The following is a 27,047-nucleotide window of genomic DNA, read 5'->3' as shown; positions in this document are numbered from 1 at the left end:
GCTGATGATTTTAGCTTGTCCTGAAGAATTTGGAGGTAATCCTCCCTCTCCATTGTCCCATTTACTAATAATAATAATGACAGATTTTATTTGTAAAAATAATTTTACATTGAGTAAACAACCTCCAAAGTGCTACAGTGTATTCATTTTTTTTAAAGATAATAAAAATAAAAACTAGAACAGCCAAATAGCTACAACTAGTATGCATTTATCTGAAAAAATGCTTTTTTAAAAAGAAGGGTTTTTAAGCCTTTTTAAAAGCATCCACAGTCTGTGGTGCCCTCAGGTGGTCAGGGAGAGCGTTCCACAGACTGGGAGCGGCGGAGCAGAAAGCCCATTCTCACATTGTTCGTAGCAATAAGGCGCTTTTGGTAGCCATCCACCAGCTTCTGCTTACATTTTTGACCACTCCTCTTGACTAAAATTTATGCAGATCGGCTTGTTTCTTCAGCATTGTCCACACGTTTAAGTCAGGACTTTGGGAAGGCCATTCTAAAACCTTCATTCCAGCCTGATTTAGCCATTCCTTTACACTTTTGAGGTGTGTTTGGGGGTCATTGTCCTGTTGGAACACCCAACTGTGCGACCCAACCTCCGGGCTGATGATTTTTAGCTTGTCCTGAAGAATTTGGAAGTAATCCTCCTTTTTTCATTGTCCCATTTACTACTAATAATAATAATAGATTTTATTTGTAAAAAGCACTTTACATTATGTAAACAACCTCCAAAGTGCTACAGTGTATTATTTATTTTTTTTAAGATAATAAAAATAAAAACTAGAACAGCCAAATAGCTAGAACTAGTATGCATATATCTAAAAAAAAAAATGTTTTTTAAAAAGAAGGGTTTTTAAGCCTTTTTAAAAGCATCCACAGTCTGTGGTGCCCTCAGGTGGTCAGGGAGAGAGTTCCACAGACTGGAAGCGGCGGAGCAGAAAGCCCATTCTCACATTGTTCGTAGCAATAAGGCGCTTTTGGTAGCCATCCACCAGCTGCTGATTACATTTTTGACCACTCCTCTTGACAAAATTGATGCAGATCGGCTTGTTTCTTCAGGATTGTCCACACGTTTAAGTCAGGACTTTGGGATTTTGGGAAGCTCCATTTTTGTTCCTCTGACCACAGAACTTTCCTCCAGAAGGTCTTATCTTTGTCCATGTGATGTCAGATGAAACTAAAAATTTAGCAATTTTTTTTTTATGAAAACATCAAACAAAAAAAACTGAAAAAGTCCGGAGCTAAAGTTTTTGACAGAAAAAATGCCGACTTTTTGACAGAAAAAAAAGCTGACTTTTTGTCAGGAAAAATGCCGACTTTTTGACAGGCAAAATGCCGACTTTTTGACAGAAAAAATGCCGACTTTTTGACAGGAAAAAAAAATCCAGATTTTTTTGACAGGTAAAAAAAATCCCTTTTTTTTTAAAAGAAAAAAGATGACTTTTTGACAGAAAAAAATCCCATTTTTTTTACGGGAAAAATGCCGACATATTGACAGAAAAAATGCAGACTTTTTGACAGGAAAAAAATAATCCAGATTTTTTTGACAGGAAAAAGCTTACTTTTTGACAGAAAAAAATCCCAATTTTTTTACGGAAAAAATGCCGACTTTTTGACAGGAAAAATTACGACTGTTTGTCAGAAAAAATCCTGAATTTTTGTCAGAAAAAATGCAGACTTTTTGACAGAATAAAAGGCCTACTTTTTGAAAGGAAAAATGCTGACTTTTTGACAAAAAAAATCCAGATTTTTTGACAGAAAAAATCTCGACTTTTTGAAAGAAAAATTCCAGACTTTTTAACAGAAAAAATGCCGACTTTTTGTCAGAAAAAATCCTGAATTTTTGTCATGCCGACTTATATGGGTCTACTGAAAATGTGAAAATTGCTGGTTATTGTGGCCAAACAGCTCCATTTTTGTTTCATCTGACCACAGAACTTTCCTCCAGAAGGTCTTATCTTTGTCCATGTGATGTCAGATGAAACAAAAAGTTTAGCAATTTTTTTTTTATGAAAACATCAAACAAAAAAAACAGGAAAAAGTCCGGAGCTAAAGTTTTTGACAGAAAAAATGCCGACTTTTTGACAGAAAAAAAAGCTGACTTTTTGTCAGGAAAAATGCCGACTTTTTGACAGAAAAAATTCCGACTTTTTGACAAGAAAAAAAAAATCCAGATTTTTTGACAGGTAAAAAAAATCCCTTTTTTTTTAAAAGAAAAAAGATGACTTTTTGACAGAAAAAAATCCCATTTTTTTTACGGGAAAAATGCCGACATATTGACAGAAAAAATGCAGACTTTTTGACAGGGAAAAAATAATCCAGATTTTTTTGACAGGAAAAAGCTTACTTTTTGACAGAAAAAAATCCCAATTTTTTTACGGAAAAAATGCCGACTTTTTGACAGGAAAAATTACGACTGTTTGTCAGAAAAAATCCTGAATTTTTGTCAGAAAAAATGCAGACTTTTTGACAGAATAAAAGGCCTACTTTTTGAAAGGAAAAATGCTGACTTTTTGACAAAAAAAATCCAGATTTTTTGACAGAAAAAATCTCGACTTTTTGAAAGAAAAATTCCAGACTTTTTAACAGAAAAAATGCCGACTTTTTGTCAGAAAAAATCCTGAATTTTTGTCATGCCGACTTATATGGGTCTACTGAAAATGTGAAAATTGCTGGTTATTGTGGCCAAACAGCTCCATTTTTGTTTCATCTGACCACAGAACTTTCCTCCAGAAGGTCTTATCTTTGTCCATGTGATGTCGGATGAAACAAAAATGGAGCTGTTTGCCCACAATACCCAGCAACACATTTGGAGGAGAAAACGTGAGGCCTTTAATCCCAGGAACACCATGCCTACCGTCAAGTTCGAGTATTGATATCAGCCAATACACAAGCATCAAATCGGACATAAAAAAGTTGTATCGGAACACTTTGAACAAATGAATGCATTTATTGTACGGTGTCATGTTTGTGTGTGTTTTACACGCTCACGTTTGCCACGTATTCATTCCCACACTGGCAGGCGGGAGGTGACGTGAGGGATGAAACCGTCCCCAACTTGATCCAGCTCATCACCACCGCCTCTGACCTTCACTGCTACACCGTGCACAAGCTCTACCGGGCGCTCTTCACAGACATCTCTCAGGTGTGTGTATAGGCTTTGAGGTTAATGTATCCAGGTGTATTTTTAGAAACCAGATGAGTAATCTAAAGTGTGTGTGTGTGGTACAGAGAGAGAACACACACACATGATCCACAACATTAGATAAACCTGTTCTGCTGTGTTCTACTACTCTTTGGTTGCTTCATGAACCTAAATGACTTACAACTACAATAGTCCAGATAATTACGAGTGCTGTCCAATTAATCACACTTCTGAATTTGGATTAATCAGCATTAATCACAGCAAATGACTTTCTTGCATAATATAAATGACCGTATTTTCCGGACCATAGGGCGCACTGGATTATAATGGTCTATTTTTGATATTTTTTCGTATATAAAGCGCACCGGATTATAAGGCGCATTAAAGGCCTACTGAAATGATTTTTTTTCATTCAAACGGGGATAGCAGATCCATTCTATGTGTCATACTTGATCATTTCGCGATATTGCCATATTTTTGCTGAAAGGATTTAGTAGACAACATCGACGATAAAGTTCACAACTTTTGCTCGCTGATAAAAAAAAGCCTTGCCTGTACCGGAAGTAGCGTGACGTCGCAGGTTGAAAGGCTCCTCACATTTCCCCATTGTTTACACCAGCAGCGAGAGCGATTCGGACCGAGAAAGCGACGATCACCCCATTAATTTGAGCCAGGATGAAAGATTTGTGGATGAGGAACGTGAGAGTGAAGGACTAGAGTGCAGTGCAGGACGTATCTTTTTTCGCTCTGACCGTAACTTAGGTACAAGGGCTCATTGGATTCCAAACTTTCTCCTTTTTCTATTGTGGATCACGGATTTGTATTTTAAACCACCTCGGATACTATATCCTCTTGAAAATGACAGTCAAGAACGCAAAATGGACATTCACAGTGACTTTTATCTCCACGACAATAAATCGGTGAAGCACTTTAGCTACGGAGCTAACGTGATAGCATCGGGCTTAACTGCAGATAGAAACAAAAGAAATAAACCCCTGACTGGAAGGATAGACAGAATATCAACAATACTATTAAACCATGGACATGTAACTACACGGTTAATGCTTTCCAGCCTGGCGAAGGTTAACAATGCCGTTGCTAACGACGCCATTGAAGCTAACTTAGCTACGGGACCTCGTCAGACCTATGATAAAAACATTAGCGCTCCACCTACGCCAGCCCTCATCTGCTCATCAACACCCATGCTCACCTGCGTTCCAGCGATCGACGGAGCGACGAAGGACTTCACCCGATCATCGATGCGGTCGGCGGCTAGCGTCGGATAGCGCGTCTGCTATCCAACTCAAAGTCCTCCTGGTTGTGTTGCTGCAGCCAGCCGCTAATACACCGATCCCACCTACAGCTTTCTTCTTTGCAGTCTTCATTGTTCATTAAACAAATTGCAAAAGATTCACCAACACAGATGTCCAGAATACTGTGGAATTTTGCGATTAAAACAGAGCTGTTTGTATTGAGATACAATGTGTCCGAATACTTCCATTTCAACCATCGACGTCACGCGCATACGTCATCATACATAGACGTTTTCAACCGGAAGTGTGGCGGGAAATTTAAAATGTCACTTTATAAGTTAACCCGGCCGTATTGGCACGTGTTGCAATGTTAAGATTTCATCATTGATATATAAACTATCAGACTGCGTGGTCGGTAGTAGTGGCTTTCAGTAGGCCTTTAAAGGAGTCCTATTATGATTTCCAACACCTCCAAATGTGTTAACTCAGATGCACCGTACAATGGAACAGCTGGCGTACAATAAGCACAATACTTACAGTATTAACACTTTCTGGGGCACAACAACAACAAGATACACCACATTATAAACTATACATTACTGCCATCTAACGTCCGACACTTGCAACTGTAATTGCGACTTACTGCAGTACCTGCAAATGAGACTCAAATTGTGATAACGAAACACGATCTAACAACGGGACAGTAGTTGTCATAATCGGCTCATTTTAAAAATTTGGAGTAAAAATATTTGATTTTATTACCAAAAACAATTAATGTGAGTATGAATGTTGTCTGTCTATCTGTGTTGGCCCCGTGATGAGGTGGCGACTTGTCCAGGGTGTACCCCGCCTTCCGCCCGAATGCAGCTGAGATAGGCTCCAGCACACCCCCCCCCCCCCACCCCCCCACCCCCCCGCTAATATACATTGGCTTTTCTATTGACCTGCTACTGAACACCATTAGCGATTTTACATGGTGATTTCAACACCTCCAATGCACCGTACAATGGAACAGCCGGTGTGTAATAAGCACGATATTTACAGTATTAACACTTTCTGGGGCACAACAAAAAAAAAATAAAACTACACACTAAACTATCAGTGTTTCCCATAAACTGCCAGGATACCTGTGGTGGTGGGGGCGTGGCTATGGGCGTGGTCACCATGACATCATCGAGTAATTTGCATAATTTACTACAATGATATGATTTTCTCTAAAAAGGCTCAAAAAATGTATACTTACTAATTAATAATAACAGTTTTGTTTTAAACGTCCATCCATCCATTTTACAATATAATTACAACACTTTATGTACATATTTATATACAGATTTGAACAATAAGTTATTCACTGAAATATATTTATTAATTGTGGTTCTTAAAAAATATATCTTATAAAATATAAAAGCTAAAATGTCTCTTAAAGCTCTGCCCCTTTAATTAGTGCATACTAAATAATTTAACTTTAGCCTACTACTACAACCATATTATTTACCAGCAACATAAAGTGAAACAGAGGCAGAGGTGTCCTGCCACAGTCAGTAACAAATAAACAGAAAACAGGAGTGGTCAAATACAAATAAGGCAACAAGAGAAGTATCCTACACTTCTCTTTTTAAAGTAAATCTGAACAGCCTATATGGGCATCTACATCAACTATGTGATTTGCCTGAGAAGCTGGACAGAACAACAACAACAACAAAAAATTATTTTTTTTTAAAATTTTTATTTGTGGCGCACGTAACTATTTCGTGGCGGGCCGCCACAAATAAATGAATGTGTGGGAAACACTGACTACACATTACTGCTTTCTAACGTCCAACACTTGCAACTGTAATTGCGACTTACTGTAATACCTGCAAATGAGACTCAAATTGTGATAAAAACACGATGTAACAACGGGACAGTAGTTGCCATAATCGGCTCATTTTAAAATGTTGCAATAAAAAAAATGAGATTTTATTATCCAAAACAAATTAATATTAAGACTCACAAAAGTACCAGAAATTGGTACTGTTGAGTACCGGTATCAGTTCAAATGGGACGAGTACCCATTTCTACCTGCAACTATACATGATAAAGCAAACATTTTTTTTGTGATTAATCGCATGATTTAACTCCTTATTTTTGACAGCCCGAATAATTACCTAATAAATGCTTTAAGGTTCCTTTTTTTTTTTTAGTAATATTCAGAGCGTGTAAATATACACATGAGAATAAAATGCTGCTAAAAAAAACGATAAAACCAGATACGACTTACACTTACAGTATCAAACCTGTTAAATTGGATCATTCATAATGCTAGGTTCACACCAACGGCGCTTTGACGGCGCTTTAAAGCGGCGTTATAGCGTAACAAAGCCTGATTAAAGCGTGAGGGTCCTAATGGATGGTGGGAAAGCTTGTAGTGAAGCGGGACATGCGGCAAGTTCGCCAAAATTTTTTAAACGGTTTAAAAAAATTCTGCGCTCTGTCAAGAATGGAATAAAACGCCGAGAGCGTATCAAAGCCTGACAAAGCTCAGCAAAACTTGACTAAAAGCGTAGGAAAGCTTAACAGATCTTGGTTCAAAGCGCGGAGCCCAGTCTACAACTACAAATAGGAAGTGACTGTGATATTGACGAGTGACATTGAAACTTTATGTAAAACCAACACAGGATTACAAATCCATTCTCTTTTGCATCATTGCCTTTTTTATACGATGATCATTGTTTCTGTACTTCTGCTGTTTGATGTTGCAGTTTGACATTACTGTCTATCATTGTTCTGTATGAAAATGTTAATAATAAAGAGAATATGTTACGTTTTATAAAAGAAAAGCCTTTTATTATTTTCAACTAGCATAAAAAATGAAAGATAGATATTTATTAAGATGAGAAAAATAAAAGAAATGAAGATATAAAACATAATATAACGGGAAAAAAAGAGATTGAAAAAATAAATGAATATAAAAAATAAAAGAAATGCCATTTAATGTTGTCAACTAGCATAAAAAATGAAAGATAGATATTTATTAAGATGAGAAAAATAAAAGAAATGAAGATATAAAACATAATATAACGGAAAAAAAAGAGAAATTGAAAAAATAAATGAATGTAAAAAATAAAAGAAATGCCATTTAATGTTGTCAACTAGCATAAAAAATGAAAGATATATATTTATTAAGATGAGAAAAATAAAACAAATGAAGATATAAAACATAATATAACGGGAAAAAAAGATAAATTGAAAAAATAAATGAATATAAAAAATAAAAGAAATGCCATTTAATGTTGTCAACTAGCATAAAAAATGATAGATATTTATTAAGATGAGAAAAATAAAAGAAATGAAGATATAAAACATAATATAACGGGGGGAAAAAAGAGAAATTGAAAAAATAAATGAATGTAAAAAATAAAAGAAATGCCATTTAATGTTGTCAACTAGCATAAAAAATGATAGATATTTATTAAGATGAGAAAAATAAAACAAATGAAGATATAAAACATAATATAACGGAAAAAAAGGAGAAATTGAAAAAATAAATGAATGTAAAAAATAAAAGAAATGCCATTTAATGTTGTCAACTAGCATACAAAATGAAAGATAGATATTTATTAAGATGAGAAAAATAAAAGAAATGAAGATATAAAACGTAATATAACGGGAAAAAAAAGAGAAATTGAAAAAATAAATGAATATAAAAAATAAAAGAAATGCCATTTAATGTTGTCAACTAGCATAAAAAATGATCGATATTTATTAAGATGAGAAAAATAAAACAAATGAAGATATAAAACATAATATAACGGAAAAAAAGGAGAAATTGAAAAAATAAATGAATGTAAAAAATAAAAGAAATGCCATTTAATGTTGTCAACTAGCATACAAAATGAAAGATAGATATTTATTAAGATGAGAAAAATAAAAGAAATGAAGATATAAAACGTAATATAACGGGAAAAAAAGAGAAATTGAAAAAATAAATGAATATAAAAAATAAAAGAAATGCTATTTAATGTTGTCAACTAGCATAAAAAATGATAGATATTTATTAAGATGAGAAAAATAAAACAAATGAAGATATAAAACATAATATAACGGGGAAAAAAGAGAAATTGAAAAAATAAATGAATATAAAAAATAAAAGAAATGCCATTTAATGTTGTCAACTAGCATACAAAATGAAAGATAGATATTTATTAAGATGAGAAAAATAAAAGAAATGAAGATATAAAACGTAATATAACTGGAAAAAAAAGAGAAATTGGAAAAATAAATGAATATAAAAAATAAAATAAATGCCATTTAATGTTGTCAACTAGCATAAAAAATGATAGATATTTATTAAGATGAGAAAAATAAAACAAATGAAGATATAAAACATGATATAACGAAAAAAAAGAGAAATTGAAAAAATAAATGAATATAAAAATGTGTGGAAAACAGTATACTGAGTTTTTCACATTTTTTTCTTATTTTTGTTGTAACAATGCACAACAGAGCTTGATAATCGTGTCAGAGCCTGATTTAAAGCGTCAGGATCGCATCAAAACGTAATAAAAGTTCAATAAAGCGTAATACAACGTATCAAAGCATGATTTAAAGCGTATCAAAACGGGATCAAAGTGGCATCAAATCGTGAGGAACGGTAACAAAGCGGCAACTAATTCGTATCAGAGCATATCAAAGCATAACATTACTTCGGAGATCGGGATATTCGTGGAAAAATTGACAAAAATGACGGCGCTTTGCTCGCCGCTTTATAGCGCGGCAAGCGCCGTTGGTGTGAACCAGGCATAATAGATTATGATGGTCAAAATAACAGAAAGCTGGTTTATTAGTTACTTATCACTGTTGTTCCTGTGAAAATCCATGTAAAATAGTCAAGAGCTTTGTGTTGAAACCTATTTGTTGTTGTTTATGTGCGTCTGCAGCACCCCCTGGTGCAGGTGGCGTGCTGGTGCATAGGCGAGTACGGCGACCTGCTGCTGAAAGGAGAGTGCCAGGAGATGGAGCCTGTTGAGGTGACAAACATGTTGTCCTCGACATGTTCTTTTTGTTGTTGACACATCGTCCCAATTAGGTGACCGAGGACAGCGTGCTGGACGCCCTGGAAACGGTTTTGCAGTCGCACATGTCCACCCCGGTGACCAGAGGCTTCGCTCTCACCGCCACAATGAAACTGAGCACCCGCATCACCGAGAACGTGGAGTAAGATTCACTTTTTTTTTATAATGTCATGGCTGTCTTGAGTGTCCAATCATTTCTATAACTTATTTTTTTTGTGATAGAGTGATTGGAGCACATACTTGTTGGTCACAAAAAAAAACCATTCATGAAGTTTGGTTCTTGTCAGGTTCAAACACTGATGACATTTATTAAACAAGACAAGAGGCAAAGAATTAAACGGAGACAGAATTCAATTTGGACTCAATATTGAGGAGAGTCGGCTGTACACCGTACCCTTGTACGGTATCTCAGCACGCTCTGCCAAAAGATTGCACTCCTCCTTTTATTTTGGACCCTCCCCCCGACCACATGGCCACCGGTTTCCAAAGGACAAAGGTCGCAAAAAGTTCACAGAAAAGGTTGTAAACAATTCACAGAAAAGGTCAGTTCAAAAAGAGTTCGTCTGGAAATTGGGCAGATCCTGCCATCTCTCCGCTTTGAAGTCCTTGGGTTAGAACAGGGGTGTCCAAACTTTTTCCACTGAGGGCCGCACACGGAAAAATTAAAGTCTGCAGGGGCCATTTTGATATTTTTTATTTTCAAAAAATAACAAAATATATGGATTTTTTATTTATTTTACCTTTAGGGGTCCCGGGGACCATAAAGGGTCTCTGTCATTAAAATGTTAAAAATAAGTCAGATTATTTTTTTTTTTTACTTATTTAACGCTTACAGTAAATCTCTATATCAACTTCAAGTTGATATAAAGTAATACAAATTTTAAAAAATGTTTTACGGCTTTGCTGTCAAAAACAACTTAGTTTTTTTTATAGTAAAACTGAAATATGCAGTATTTAGTCATTAGAGCCCTAAAAGATCAATAATGCAGGACACCATTGATTTTAATTCTTTCATTTTTTTGAGTAATCACAGTGAAAAGATAAATAAAAAATCACTAAATATATTTGGGATCCAAAAGGTGCCCCACTCATAAAGTGATACGTTTTTTTTAGGTTTTTCCTTTACTTTCAACACTTAAGTTACGAGATCAACTTCAGATATATCTGTCCATTTTATGCTGGAACTATTATTTTGTTTGTTTTATGCGCTTTTGTCAAAGAAAACTTTGATGTTTTTATATGGCTACTACACAATATATGCAATATTTACCACATAAAACATTTTAAAGTGAAATATTTGAAGTCATTGGAGCCCTGAAAACAATTCATTATAACATGGATTTTTTTGTCTTTTTTTTTTTTGAGCAATGGCAAAAAAAGAAAAAGACAAAAGAAGAAAAAAACAGCCTGCATGGCAGCTTTTGTGTCAACATTTAACTTCTCACCTCATTCCACTTTTTTTAATGTTCTTTTTTATTTTTACAATAGTATTTCCAGTGCGGGCCGCACTTTGGACACCCCTGGGTTAGAACAATATATTTTTGTTGATTACCATACATGAGAGAAAACAAACACCTTCATCTACACGGTGGAGTTTTACGAGCCTTACTCTTGGTAGGTTTCAAAGACAGCTTTTGTCTTCTCACCAGACCCTCAATGTAACACAAAGTTTTTGTGATCATTTAGAAATAATTATTCTAACATTTCTTTTATGAATTTATTATGGGTCTACTGAAAATGTGACTTGGTCAAAAGTATACATACGGCAATGTTAATATTTGCTTACATGTCCCTTTGCAAGTTTCACTGCAATAAGGCACTTTTGGTAGCCATCCACAAGCTTCTGCTTGAATTTTTGACCACTCCTCTTGACAAAATTGGTGCAGTTCAGCTAAATGTGTTGCTTTTCTGACATGGACTTGTTTCTTCAGCATTGTCCACACGTTTATTAAGTCAGGACTTTGGGAAGGCCATTCTAAAACCTTCATTCTAGCCTGATTTAGCCATTCCTGTACCACTTTTGAGGTGTGTTTGGGGTCATTGTCCTGTTGGAACACCCAACTGCGCCCAAGGCCCAACCTCCGGGCTGATGATTTTAGCTTGTCCTGGAGAAATATATAATGTATAATGAAAAATGTAAGAAATGTATAATCACTCGCCATACAGAGATAGATGATGTCTATTACCTGACAACTTAGCTACCTCTCTTTGTTTATAATGTCTATTTTATGCTGGATTTACTCTCTATTTTATGCTGCGGCAGTTACATATATTGTAATATTGTACATGGTAATTGTTATATATTATAAACATAACATAATATAATATATCAGTATATAATAATAGATTTTATTAGTAAAAAGCACTTTACATTGAGTAAACAACCTCAAAGTGCTACAGTGTATTAAAAAATAAAAATAAAAACTAGAACAGCAAAATAGCTAAAACTAGTATGCATATATCTAAAAAAAAAAAAAAAAGGGGGGTTTTAAGCCTTTTTTAAAAGCATCCACAGTCTGTGGTGCCCTCAGGTGGTCAGGGAGAGCATTCCACAGACTGGGAGCGGCGGAGCAGAAAGCCCGGTCTCCCATTAATCGTAGCTTTGTCCTCTACAAATCCTATACTGTACATAAGCTATGTAAATATTACGTATATATGTTACATTTTATATTGCTTTTAGTCTATTTTATACCTGCATTGTCCTTTCCATCCTTTGTAACTGAGCTACTGTGTGAAACAATTTCCCTCGTGGATCAATAAAGTTTGTCTAAGTCTAAGAAAAAGATTTTTGTTCCATCTGACCACAGAACTTTCCTCCAGAAGGTCTTATCTTTGTCCATGTGATACCAGATGAAACAAAAATTGAGCTGTTTGGCCACAATACCCAGCAATATGTTTGGAGGAGTGGCCAGGAACACCAGACCTCCAGTCAAGCATGGTGGTGGTAGTATTATGCTCTGGGTCTGTTTTGCTGCCAATGGAACTGGTGCTTTACAGAGAGTAAAAGGAGGATTACCTCCAAATTCTTCAGGACAAGCTAAAATCATCAGCCCGGAGGTTGGGTCTTGGGCGCAGTTGGGTGTTCCAACAGGACAATGACCCCAAACACACCTCAAAAGTGGTAAAGGAATGGCTAGAATGAAGGTTTTAGAATGGCCTTCCCAAAGTCCTGACTTAAACGTGTGGACAATGCTGAAGAAACAAGTCCATGTCAGAAAACCAACACATTTAGCTGAACTGCACCAATTTTGTCAAAAGAGGAGTGGTCAAAAACCCAACCAGAAGCTTGTGGATGGCTACCAAAAGTGCCTTAAACCCTTTTAAGGCCCAAGCTGTTTGTTCATTTTTATATTTTTCTTTGCTATTTGGGCTTATTGGACCCTAATTAGAATAAAAAACTAAGAATCATCTTTCGATATGATGAACTTAGTCCATAAGTACACAAACGTGTACGTCATGTTTAGGGACATGCTAATTCTTATTTTTCCCAAATTCCATTGTATGTTATACTCTTCTGACACCACCAGATGGCAGTATAAGTGTCCACATAAGTGGCCATAAGACCCCAATTCAGTAGTGTACACAATTTTGGAAATAAGAGCTAAAATGTGCTGTCCACGCATGTGGCCACTAAGCCTTTAGAGGGACATGTAAGCAAATATTAACATTTGAACTTTTGACCAAGTCACATTTTCAGTAGACCCATAATAAATTCATAAAAGAAGCAAACTTCATGAATGTTTTTTTTGGTGACCAACAAGTATGTGCTCCAATCACTCTATCACAAAAAACTAAGAGTTGTAGAAATGATTGGAAACTCAAGACAGCCATGACATGATGTTCTTTACACGTGTATGTACTCTTTTGATCGTGACTGTACGTTGCCATCCAAGCAACAACGAACGTCTTTTACATGGACGCCCCTGCTTATTTCAGCAAAACGATGCCAAGCCGCATACACAATTGTATATAGGGATGTCCGATAAATGCGTTAAAATGTAATATCGGAAATTATCGGTATCGTTTTTTTTATTATCTGTATCGTTTCTTTTGTTGTTTTTTTTATTAAATCAACATAAAAAACACAAGATACACTTACAATTAGTGCACCAACCCAAAAAACCTCCCTCCCCCCATTTCTTTCTGTTATCAATATTCTGGTTCCTACATTATATATCAATATATATCAATACAGTCTGCAAGGGATACAGTCCGTAAGCACACATGATTGTGCGTGCTGCTGCTCCACTAATAGTACTAACCTTTAACAGTTAATTTTACTCATTTTCATTAATTACTAGTTTCTATGTAACTGTTTTTATATTGTTTTACTTTCTTTTTTATTCAAGAATTTTTTTTTAATTTAGTTATCTTATTTTATTTTTTTTTTTTAAAAAGTACCTTATCTTCACCATACCTGGTTGTCCAAATTAGGCATAATAATGTGTTAATTCCACGACTGCATATATCGGTTGATATCGGTATCGGTAATTAAAGAGTTGGACAATATCGGATATCGGCAAAAAGCCATTATCGGACATCCCTAATTGTATATGATAACAATAGCACCACAAAAAAGACAACATATTTATGAAAATAGGAGATTATAAAAGAACTGATACTGTTGTTATCGGTATTTGGATGGATCGGACCAAACCCTAGCAAATGGCGACTGAGTTCAATTCAATTGGATGAAATGATGACGGATTTAACGTCCATCTTCTTGGTTTCCAGCCGCATCCGGAGCATCGTGAGTATTTACGGCAGCTGCATTGACGTGGAGCTCCAGCAGAGGGCGGTGGAGTACAACGCCCTCTTCCAAAAATATGACCACATGAGGTTTGGACATGATTTAAATCTGCGAGACCCTAGGCTGGGGGGGGGGGCTGACCGCTCCTTGACCGCATCCACAGGGCGGCGGTGTTGGAGAGGATGCCTCTGTTCGAGAAGAACTCCCCGGGTCACACCAACGGAGACTCGGCCGGGGACGCCGTCAAAGAGGTGAAGCAGAGGGAGGTCTCACTCCCGCCACAAGCGGCGAACCAGGTGAGAATATAACTCTACTGCTTAATTTGGATTGATTGATTGAGACTTTTATGAGTAGATTGCACAGTACAGTACATACATCCATCCATCCATCCATTTTCTACCGCTTGTTCCCTTTGGGGTCGCGGGGGGCGCTGGAGCCTATCTCAGCTACAATCGGGCGGAAGGCAGGGTACACCCTGGACAAGTCGCCACCTCATCGCAGGGCCAACACAGATAGACAGACAACATTCACACTCACATTCACACACTAGGGCCATATTCCGTACAATTGACCACTAAATGGTAACACCCCATTCCGTACAATTGACCACTAAATGGTAACACCCCAATAAGTTTATCAACCTGTTTAAGTCGGGGTCCACAATATGAGGGCCAAAAATATGAATACAAACCATGAAATGTTTATAAATCAGCCTCAAAAAAACGTTCGAGATTGTCCGCTCCCGGTTTGTGGAACGCTCTCCCTGACCACCTGAGGGCACCACAGACTGTGAATGCTTTTAAAAAAGGCTTAAAAAACCTTTTTTTTTTTTTTTTAAAAACCCTTTTTTTTTTTTTAGATATATGCATACTAGTTTTAGCTATTTGGCTGTTTTTATTATCTTTTTATTTTTTTAATACACTGTAGCTCTTTGAGGTTGTTTACTCAATGTAAAATGCTTTTTACAAATAAAATCTATTATTATTATTATTATTGTGGCGTCAAAATGTACAGTCGTGGTCAAAAGTGTACATACACTTGTAAAGAACATCATGTCATGGCTGTCTTGAGTTTCCAATCATTTCTACAACTTATTTCTTTGTGATAAAGTGATTGGAGCACATACTTGTTGGTCACAAAAAAAAATCATTCATGAAGTTTGCTTCTTTTATGAATTTATTACTCACCTGTCGCTGTCTTCGAGGCCGGTCCTTGCACACCCCCGTTCCGCGGCAGGCCCGCAGGCCACGCCCCCCCTCCACATCCTCCTTTTTCATTGTCCCATTTACTCTCTGTAAAGCACCAGTTCCATTGGCAGCAAAACAGGCCCAGAGCATAATACTACCACCACCATGCTTGACGGTAGGCCTGGTGGTGGGCTAAGCAGTTTAACTGAGAGGTTCTGTGCGTAGTGAGTCAGAACTGATAAATCTAGTTGTACTATGTTCCTTCTAGCATTCCAGTAAATGAAGCGTGTGGTTTTTTTACCGAAGGTGTGTAACCTCTTGGACCTGCTGGGGGACACCGGGGAGCCAGTTCAGCCCGGTCCAGCTCAGGGCAGCGCAGCACCCGGCCTGTCCGTCAACACAGCAAGACCTGCCGGGGAGGACCTCCTGGACCTGTTGGGGGGCTTTGAACCACCAACCCCACCGACCGCAGGTCTCACACTGACACACTTGGACTATCAGGTTTCAGTTGCAGCTCTAATTTGGTATTACACCAGAAGTTTTGAACCAAAATTAATTAAAAAAAATATTTAATAAAATTATATTATCATTATCATAATTTAATATAATTTTTCATGATTTTAATATATTTTTCAATAATTATTTTTATTGATACAGCAAATCTGATTAATAACACTTTAAAATTTTAATTAATCATGATTTATAAAATTAGGTGATTCACACTTTACAATTTGGATGAATCACATTTTTAAAAATGTCGATTAATCACACTGTAAAATTTGGATTAATCACATTTAAAAAAAATTAATCAACCACTTTCTAATTTGGATTGATCACGATTAAAAAAAAATCAGATTAATCACACTTTAAAATGTCAATTAACCAAGATTAAAAAAATCTGATTAATTGCACTTGAAATGTTGTATTAATCATAATTAAAACGTTTGATTAATCACACTTTCAAATTTGGATGTGTGACAATTAATAAAATCAGATTAATCGCACTTTAAAATTTCAATTAACCATGATTTAAAAAATTATTAATTGCACTTAAAAAATGTATTAGTCATAATTAAAACAGAGTAACCATTTTAGAATTTGGATTAATCACAATTAAAAAATCAGATTAATCACATTTTCAAATTTGGATGTGTGACAATTAATAAAATCAGATTAATCGCATTTTAAAATTTCAATTAACCATGATTAAAAAATCTGATTAATTGCACTTGAAATTTTGTATTAATCATAATTAAAACATTTGATTAACCACTTTAGAATTTGGATTGATCACAATTAAAACATCGAATTAATCACACTGTAGAATTTGGATTAATCACAATTAAAAAATCAGATGAATCACACTTTCAAATTTGGATGTGTGACAATTAATTAAATCAGATGAATCGCACTTTAAAATGTCAATTAACCATGATTAAAAATATGATTAATAGCACTTGAAATTTGTTATTAATCATAACTTAAAAAATGTATTAAGCACTTTAGACTGTGGATTGATCACAATTAAAACAATTTAATTAATCACACTTCAGAATTTGGGTTAATCCCAATTAAAAAATCAGATTAATCACACTTTCAAATTTTGAAATGTTTTATTAATCATGATTAAAACATTTGGAATTTGGATTGATCACAATTAAAAAGGCATTGTGAGAGTGAGAACGTGCTGAAGCGTGACTTTGCCCGTGTGCCCACAGCCCCCACCACCACCACCACCACCACCACCACCGTGTACCAGAAGAACGGCGTGACATTGACGCTGAGCTGCGAGAAACAGTCGGACGCCAACCTGACCGTCACGCTCACCGCCTCCAACTCCTCCGACTCGGACATCTCCAGCTTCGCACTCCAGGCCGCCGTTCCCAAGGTTAGTGTTTGACATCACTCATTAAAAGACACATAGAGAAATGATGCAATCTCCTTATTGTTGTTTCATGTTGACTATAGTCATGTCAAATGGCAACTTTATGGCTTTAAGGAACACGAAACAAACAAAAACTCACCACTAGTACACTTTTCTCAGACCATAGGGTGACTAGGGTGGTAGAAGCTGGGGATCGAACCAGGAACCCTCAGGTTGCTGGCACAGCCACTCTACCAACTCCGCCACGCCGTCCAATTTGACAGATTTTTGAGGGCTGTGTGCAATGTTCTATATTTTCAATGGAACATTTCAAGTTTTGGTGTTGTTTACTGGCGTCATATTGCAGTCTACACGTATCTCTTATGTGTGACTGCCATCATATCGCAGTCTACACGTATCTCTTATGTGTGGCTGCCATCATATTGCAGTTTACACGTATCTCTTATGTGTGACTGCCATCATATTGCAGTCTATACATATCTCTTATGTGTGACTGCCATCATATTGCAGTTTACACGTATCTCTTATGTGTGACTGCCATCATATTGCAGTCTATACGTATCTCTTATGTGTGACTGCCATCATATTGCAGTCTACACGTATCTCTTATGTGTGACTGCCATCATATTGCAGTCTATACATATCTCTTATGTGTGACTGCCATCATATTGCAGTTTACACGTATCTCTTATGTGTGACTGCCATCATAGTGCAGTCTACACGTATCTCTTATGTGTGACTGCCATCATATTGCAGTCTACACGTATCTCTTATGTGTGACTGCCATCATAGTGCAGTCTACACGTATCTCTTATGTGTGACTGCCATCATATTGCAGTCTATACATATCTCTTATGTGTGGCTGCCATCATATTGCAGTTTACACGTATCTCTTATGTGTGACTGCCATCATATTGCAGTCTATACATATCTCTTATGTGTGACTGCCATCATATTGCAGTTTACACGTATCTCTTATGTGTGACTGCCATCATAGTGCAGTCTACACGTATCTCTTATGTGTGACTGCCATCATATTGCAGTCTACACGTATCTCTTATGTGTGACTGCCATCATAGTGCAGTCTACATGTATCTCTTATGTGTGACTGCCATCATATTGCAGTCTATACGTATCTCTTATGTGTGACTGCCATCATATTGCAGTTTACACGTATCTCTTATGTGTGACTGCCATCATAGTGCAGTCTACACGTATCTCTTATGTGTGACTGCCATCATATTGCAGTCTACACGTATCTCTTATGTGTGACTGCCATCATAGTGCAGTCTACATGTATCTCTTATGTGTGACTGCCATCATATTGCAGTCTACACGTATCTCTTATGTGTGACTGCCATCATAGTGCAGTCTACATGTATCTCTTATGTGTGACTGCCATCATATCGCAGTCTACACGTATCTCTTATGTGTGACTGCCATCATATTGCAGTCTACATGTATCTCTTATGTGTGACTGCCATCATATTGCAGTCTACATGTATCTCTTATGTGTGACTGCCATCATATTGCAGTCTACACGTATCTCTTATGTGTGACTGCCATCATATTGCAGTCTACACGTATCTCTTATGTGTGACTGCCATCATATTGCAGTCTACACGTATCTCTTATGTGTGACTGCCATCATATTGCAGTCTATACATATCTCTTATGTGTGACTGCCATCATATTGCAGTCTACACGCATCACTTGTGTGACTGCCATCATATCTCAGTCTACATGTATATCTTATGTGTGACTGCCATCATATTGCAGTCTACACGCATCTCTTATGTGTGACTGCCATCATATCGCAGTCCACATGTATATCTTATGTGTGACTGCCATCATATTGCAGTCTACACGCATCTCTTATGTGTGACTGCCATCATATTGCAGTCTACACGTATCTCTTATGTGTGACTGCCATCATATTGCAGTCTACACGCATCTCTTATGTGTGACTGCCATCATATCGCAGTCTACATGTATATCTTATGTGTGACTGCCATCATATTGCAGTCTACATGTATCTCTTGTGTGACTGCCATCATATTGCAGTCTACATGTATCTCTTATGTGTGACTGCCATCATATTGCAGTCTACACGTATCTCTTATGTGTGACTGCCATCATATTGCAGTCTACACGCATCTCTTATGTGTGACTGCCATCATATTGCAGTCTACACGTATCTCTTATGTGTGACTGCCATCATATTGCAGTCTACATGTATCTCTTATGTGTGACTGCCATCATATTGCAGTCTACACGTATCTCTTATGTGTGACTGCCATCATATCGCAGTCTACACGTATCTCTTGTGTCACTGCCATCATATCGCAGTCTACATGTATATCTTATGTGTGACTGCCGTCATATTGCAGTCTACACGTATCTCTTATGTGTGACTGCCATCATATTGCAGTCTACACGTATCTCTTATGTGTGACTGCCATCATATTGCAGTCTACACGTATCTCTTATGTGTGACTGCCATCATATTGCAGTCTACACGTATCTCTTATGTGTGACTGCCATCATATTGCAGTCTACACGTATCTCTTATGTGTGACTGCCATCATATTGCAGTCTACACGTATCTCTTATGTGTGACTGCCATCATATTGCAGTCTACACGTATCTCTTATGTGTGACTGCCATCATATTGCAGTCTACATGTATCTCTTATGTGTGACTGCCATCATATTGCAGTCTACACGTATCTCTTATGTGTGACTGCCATCATATCGCAGTCTACACGTATCTCTTGTGTCACTGCCATCATATCGCAGTCTACATGTATATCTTATGTGTGACTGCCGTCATATTGCAGTCTACACATATTTTTTGGGGTTTTAATGCAGACTATTGAACAGACTTAATCTGTTTGATCTAAAAATGCTAATGTTAGGGTCGGCGTTGGGAGAGTGGCCGTGCCAGCAGTTTGAGGGTTCCTGGTTCGATCCCCACCTTCTGCCAACTTCGTCACGTCCGTTGTGTCCTTGAGCAAGACACTATAACCCATTTACAGACTTCCACAAATGATTTTTTGAGTGTTTCTTAAAGCCAGAGAGTTTGATTGGACTGGTTTTGTGTGTTTTGTCCTCAAAGTCTGGACCACTAGAGATTTAATTTAGAAAATTCATGTTCGGACCCCAAAAATATAAGACTCTCGCCCCTGAGGCACTTGCAAAAATTGGTGAGTTTTTTTTTGTTTTTTGTCCAGAGCCTCAAAAATGAGACGTAAAGGTGTGCTAATTGTTGTACAAAATGTGGCCACTATTCGAGTGAAAATGTGAAATGTGTTCTTGCAGAGCGTCCACTTACTCATGAAGGCCCCCAGTGGAGATCTACTTCCTGCACGAGGCGCAGCTCGGATCACCCAGCTGGTCGTCCTCAACAACCCCAACAAGGTGAGTGAGGACCCTCACACCCACCGCACAATCTTTGGGAAAAGTCCTCCCAGGTTCTTCACTTCTAAGGCCGTCTAAATAGAGCCGGGCGACTACATCCGGAGATTATCCCGGGTTACCCAGAATTCACGGTTTTCCTGAAATTTTCTCCCCATTGAAAATGAATGGGCCATTTTTCAAACTTGCACATTTCTCAATCGATTTGGAACCGTTCCACTCACGCATATCATTCACCATACCCTTCACACACATTTTAGTTCTACGCAGAGTTGTCCTAGTTCTAGTTTGACAAAGTAGTTATAGTTCTACAGAGTAGTTGTAGGTGTACACAGAGTAGGTCTAGTTCTACACAGAGTAGTCCTAGTTCTAGTTTGACAAGGTAGTTATAGTTCTACAGAGTAGGTGTACACAGAGTAGGTCTAATTCTACACAGAGTAGGTCTAGTTCGACAGAGTAGTTCCAGGTGCACACTGAGTAGTTCTAGTTCGACAGAGTAGTTCCAGGTGTACACAGAGGAATTGTAGTTCGACACAGAGGAGTTATAGTCTACACAGATGAGTAGTTCTAATTCTACACAGAGTAGGTCTAATTCTAAACAGCATAGGTCTAGTTCTACACAAAGTAGGTCTAGTTCGACAGAGTAGTTCTAGTTTGACGCAGAGTAGTTCTAGTTCTAGTTTGACAAAGTAGTTATAGTTCTACAGAGTAGTTGTAGGTGTACACAGAGTAGGTCTAGTTCGACACAGAGGAGTTATAGTTCTAGACAGAGGAGTTGTAGTCCTACACAGAGTAGTTCTAATTCTACACAGCGTAGGTCTAGTTCTACACAGAGTAGGTCTAGTTCGACAGCGTAGGTCTAGTTTGACGCAGAGTAGTTCTAGTTCGACACAGAGTAGTTATAGGTGTACACAGGAGTTGTAGTTCGACACAGAGTAGTTGTAGTTCTACACAGAGTAGTCCTAGTTTGACAAGGTAGTTATAGTTCTACAGAGTAGGTCTAATTCTTCACAGAGTAGGTCTAGTTCGACAGAGTAGTTCCAGGTGCACACTGAGTAGGTCTAGTTCGACAGAGTAGTTCCAGGTGTACACAGAGGAATTGTAGTTCGACTCAGAGGAGTTATAGTTCTACACAGATGAGTAGTTCTAATTCTACACAGAGTAGGTCTAATTCTAAACAGCATAGGTCTTGTTCTACACAAAGTAGGTCTAGTTTGACGCAGAGTAGTTCTAGTTCGACACAGTAGTTCTAGTTCGACGCAGAGTAGTACTAGGTGTACACAGAGTAGTTCTAGGTCAGGGGTCGGCAACCCAAAATGTTGAAAGAGCCATATAGGAGCAAAAATACAAAAACAAATCTGTCTGGAGCCGCAACAAATGAAAAGCCATATTACATACAGATAGTGTGTCATGAGATATAAATTGAATTAAGATGACTTAAAGGCAACTAAATGAGCTCAAATATAGCTACAGATGAGGCATAATGATGCAATATGTACATATAGCTAGCCTAAATAGCATGTTAGCATCGATTAGCTTGCAGTCATGCAGTGACCAAATATGTCTGATTAGCACTCCACACAAGTCAATAACATCAACAAAACTCACCTTTGTGCATTCACGCACAACGTTAAAAGTTTGGTGGACAAAATGAGACAGAAAAAGAAGTGGCATAAAACACGTCCTAGAAAGTCGGAGAAAGTTATACATGTAAACATACTAAGGTGAGTTCAAGGACCGCCAAAATTAGTAGGACAAAACGGCGCTCGCCAAATACTCGAATCAGTGAAGCATGTTTAATACAAACAGTGTGATTTATAACAATTAGGGAGGTTTGTGTCATGTTTGTCCTCCTACAGAAACCATATTAAAACAAAAAATATATTTTTTTCCCCCTCATCTTTTTCCATTTTTCATACATTTTTTAAAAAGCTTCAGAGAGCCACTAGGGCGGCGCTAAAGAGACGCATGCGGCTCTAGAGCCGCGGGTTGCCGACCCCTGTTCTAGGTGTACACAGGAGTTGTAGTTTGACACAGAGTAGGTCTAATTCTATACAGAGTAGTCCTAGTTTGACAGAGTAGTTCCAGGTGTACACAGAGTAGTTGTAGTACTACACAGAGTAGTCCTAGTTTGACAGAGTAGTTCTAGGTGTACACAGAGTAGTTCTAATTCGACGCAGAGTAGTTCTAGTTTGACGCAGTAGTTCTAGTCTACACAGAGTAGTTGTAGTACTACACAGGGTAGTTCTACACTGAGTAGGTCTAGTTCGACAGAGTAGTTCTAGTTATACACAGAGTAGTTGTAATAGTACACTTAGTAGTTGTAGTTCTACACAGAGCAGTTGTAGTTCTACACAGTGTAGTTGTAGTAGTACACAGAGTAGTAAGTATGAACAACAGCAAGAAGGAGATGTATGTGTAAAGTTCAGAACCTTCTCTAAGACAGTTGCCCTCTTTACATTCACCCTGCTGCCTTGCCTCGACGGAGATCGAAACTGAAAGTTAACTTGTCGTATGAGTTGTCCACACCTGGTACATCCTAGCACAATTACAACTAGAGGGTGTAAGTGTCATGTCTGTTGATCATGTTTTTGTTTTGGCCATGTGTTGTTTGTTTTTTGGACTCTTTTTAGTTCCTGGTTGCACTTCCTTGTTTGTTTCCATAGCAACTCATTGGTTTTCACCTGTCCTGTCACGCACCTGTTTTCACCGATCATGTCACTATTTAAATCTGTCTGTTTCTGTTCGTCCCGGCGACATCACATTTATGCTCCGCACACTTTTTCATCGCGCTTCTTCAGGCCATGTTCACAGTTCCTTGTCAAGTAAGTTGTTGTTTAACGTCTATAGTTCTCCGCCTTTAGTTTTCATAGTCAACTTTTTTTTACCTCCGCTGTGAGCGCCTTTTGTTTGTACTTTTTTTTTAGTTAGAATTAAAAACTTATTTAAATTCACGTCTCGCACGCGCCAATTTTCCGTTGCCTTCTGGGAGAACAAACCAGGCCAAGGACCCAGTCGTGACCGTAAGACGACAAACAGGGTGTGAGACAAAACTAGTAAGGATGCTCTCCATGTCACCTCCTCCCCCGCAGGTCAACCTGAAGATGAGGATAAGGATGTCTTACTCCAGCCAAGGATCTACCGCTCAGGACATGATCCAGATCGACTCCTTCCCCGGACTGACCTGACCAGCGCTTGGTAGTGTGCGAGCACCACACCTTTTATAGTGTTGTCTCCTTGGCAACAAATGAAGTATTCCCACTCTCCATACAAGGTGTCACATTCAGGGGTTGTAGCGGGTATTTACTTCCAATTTGTCCTTCTGAGCGGGCGTGAAACACTCCTGATGCTCCACTCCTCACTGCTCCTGTGCCTTCCTTTTGTGTGACCATGCAATCAGACCCTTTTTAAGCTCTTTTTATGGAACCTCATTTGGCTTTTTATTACAAAAGCCTTTTTTGGACAATTAATTTTTTTAAATTTCATAAAAATTCCATTTAATTTTTTATTGAGTAAAAATGTGTGAGTAATATTTGTTTATTTAAAAAAATCAGTGTAAAAAATGTTTTTGTGCAGAAATATTTGACTCCCTAAATTAAGATTGGAGGCGAGTTTTGAAGTAAATATTTCTGCACAAAAACATTTTTTACACTGAATTTTTAAACACAAACTGAATATTTTAACACAATTTTTGATCCCATTAAATCGTCAGCATAATTTGATGTAAAAAAAATTAAAAAAAATCACTAAATTCTGCTAGATAAATTAATTGTCTAAAAAAAAAAAAAAGTGTTGGTAATAAAACAAAATAGAAAAGTATTCATAGAGCTTCACTTTATCCCACATTTTATGTCACGGCCTTATTCCAAAATGGACCAAATTCTTTTTTATCCATAAAATTCTCCACACAATACCCCATAATGACAATTAAATATATATATATTTTTCAGATGTATTAAAAATAACAAAAAACACCTATCTTTGGTCAGTTTGTAATAAATTAGCAAAATAAACATCACATTGTCATGATGGGGTATTGTGTGTAGAATTTTGAGGACAAAAAAAACCCAGTCCATTGTGGAATAAGGCTGTGACGAGTGTTGTGAATACTTTCCCTACGCCATGTATATATACTCATGTGGTTATACTTCTACAGGATGTATTTATTTCTGTACATGGACAACTTTGGAATGACTTGTAGGTATCAGATCAGTTTCTCCCACCGTATCCTTTTTTTTTTTTTTTTTTTAAATAAAGTTTGGGAAGCTTGTGTTGATTTACTCTGCAGTTAACTTTCCCTCCCACTGAACACACCAATAAAGGTGTTTATAGATAGGAAGTCACCATTTGTGACATCATTTTATACACCAGGGCTTCTTAACCCATCTTTTCCACTACAGAGGGGGCCGGGGACCACTCCAGTATTAACACTGAATTAGTCACCTTACTCTTTAATAATTATATCTAACTTACTTACAGTTTACTACCTTGTCAAATGATATAAAAGCATGTGCTAACCACAAATATTATTGATATAACAAATAAACCTTAGGCTTAGGTCAGGCTGATTACAAAAAGAAGTACTAACCAAATAAACAATACATTTACATACAATATGTAATATGTTGTGCTAAAATTAATAAATGTTTCTTAATAAAAGTAAAGTGCAAATAAATACAACTTCACATATTTAGTCATAATTTCTGCGCTGAAAAGATTTCCCTGACATTGTTTTATACCACAGGTGTCAAACTCAGGGGAAAATGTGTGTTGATAAACTACGTCCATAATTTCGCCTTGCAGAGTGGAACGCTTCTCCGAGATGTTATCCAATTTGCTTTTATTGTCAAATATATGGTGCTATTTTATTATTATTATTACAACATATTACTGTAAATAGAAATACAGTACCTCTCTTTAATTTTATTTTGGCAACTCAGCTGCCAGCTTTTTTTTTTACCATAATTAAATGTGGTACCATAAAATCATCAACCGTGGATTTTAAAAAAACAAACAAACCGACACCTCAGTGGACAGAATTTTACTGTAAAAAAACAAACATTGGTCGTTTTTTTCTCAAAAAAAAAACTCCCTCAATTTTACAGTAAAATCTATTGGTCATTTTAATAGTGTACAATTTGATGGATAACTTGTAGGGCTGTGAATCTTTGAGTGTCCCACGATTCGATTCAATATCGATTCTTGGGGTCACGATTCGATTCAAAATCGATTTTTTTTTTCCAATTCAAAAACGATTTTTTCCCGATTCATTCGATATTCAATACATAGATTTCAGCAGGATCTACCCCAGTCTGCTGACTTGCAAGCAGAGTAAAAAGCTTTTATAATTGTAAAGGACAATGTTTTATCAACTGATTGCAATAATGTACATTTGTTTTAACGATTAAATGATCCAAAAATATGACTTATTTTATCTTTGTGAAAATATTGGACACAGTGTGTTGTCAAGCTTATGAGATGCGATGCAAGTGTAAGCCACTGTGACACTATTGTTCTTTTTTTTTTTTTATAAATGTCTAATGATAATGTCAATGAGGGATTTTTAATCACTGCTATGTTGAAATTGTAACTAATATTGATACTGTTGTTGATAATATTCATTTTTGGTTCACTACTTTTGGTTTGTTCTGTGTGGTGTTTGTGTCTCCTCTCAATTGCTCTGTTTATTGCACTTCTGAGTGTTGCTGGCTCGGCTTTGGAATTGGATTGCATTGTTATGGTATTGCTGTGTATTGTTTTGTTGGATTAATTAAAAAACTTTTTTTTTTTTAAATAAAAAATAAATAAATCGATTTTTTAAAATATAGAATCGATTCTGAATCGCACAACGTGAGAATCGCGATTTTTTTCCCGCACCCCTAGTATCTTGTGTTTTTTATGTTGATTTAATAAAAAAAACAAAAAAAAACGATACAGATAATTTCCGATATTACATTTTAAAGCATTTATCGACTGGTAATATCGGCAGGCCGATATCACCCGACATCTCTAATAATGTGTTAATTCCACAACTGTATATATCGGTATTGGTTGATATCGGAATCGGTACTGAAGAGTTGGACAATATCGGCAAAAAAGCCATTATCGGACATCTCTAGTATTTTATTGACATTATTTCCAGGCAGGCCACATAAAATGAGGTGGAGGGCCTTGAGTTTGACACCTGTGCACTAAACACAGCTTGTTTATAAAAGTATAATAAAACTCCTCATAGGAAGTTGCCAACTGTGTGACATGATACAATGCACTTTAATGAGCATTGCAAAGAACCACTAATTCAGCGAGTTGTATTTGTCATGCACTTCATTCTGCTGTGTTTATCTGGCACTATGCGTACGTT

At 36.9% G+C, this 27,047-nt stretch overlaps 1 protein-coding gene across 1 annotated transcript in view; it reads left to right on the top strand.

Annotated features, from left to right (window-relative positions):
- LOC133665131 (AP-1 complex subunit gamma-1-like) overlaps positions 1-25,006 on the top strand; it is a 56,994-nt gene extending 31,988 nt beyond the window's left edge. The window contains exons 14-22 of the mRNA XM_062070355.1: positions 3,019-3,141; positions 9,314-9,403; positions 9,463-9,590; positions 14,183-14,287; positions 14,362-14,494; positions 15,692-15,857; positions 17,104-17,273; positions 20,591-20,689; positions 23,779-25,006. Coding sequence (XP_061926339.1) covers positions 3,019-3,141; positions 9,314-9,403; positions 9,463-9,590; positions 14,183-14,287; positions 14,362-14,494; positions 15,692-15,857; positions 17,104-17,273; positions 20,591-20,689; positions 23,779-23,874 — 1,110 coding nt within the window. The 3' untranslated portion in view covers positions 23,875-25,006. The remainder of the gene's footprint in view (positions 1-3,018; positions 3,142-9,313; positions 9,404-9,462; positions 9,591-14,182; positions 14,288-14,361; positions 14,495-15,691; positions 15,858-17,103; positions 17,274-20,590; positions 20,690-23,778) is intronic.
- Positions 25,007-27,047: the final 2,041 nt, after the last annotated feature.

The sequence above is a fragment of the Entelurus aequoreus genome, linkage group LG14 (assembly GCF_033978785.1).
Source record: "Entelurus aequoreus isolate RoL-2023_Sb linkage group LG14, RoL_Eaeq_v1.1, whole genome shotgun sequence".
In the NCBI taxonomy this organism is placed as follows: Eukaryota; Metazoa; Chordata; class Actinopteri; order Syngnathiformes; family Syngnathidae; genus Entelurus; species Entelurus aequoreus.
The sequence above is the reverse complement of the archived record's forward strand: the minus strand, read 5'-3'. Positions and strand labels throughout refer to the sequence as shown.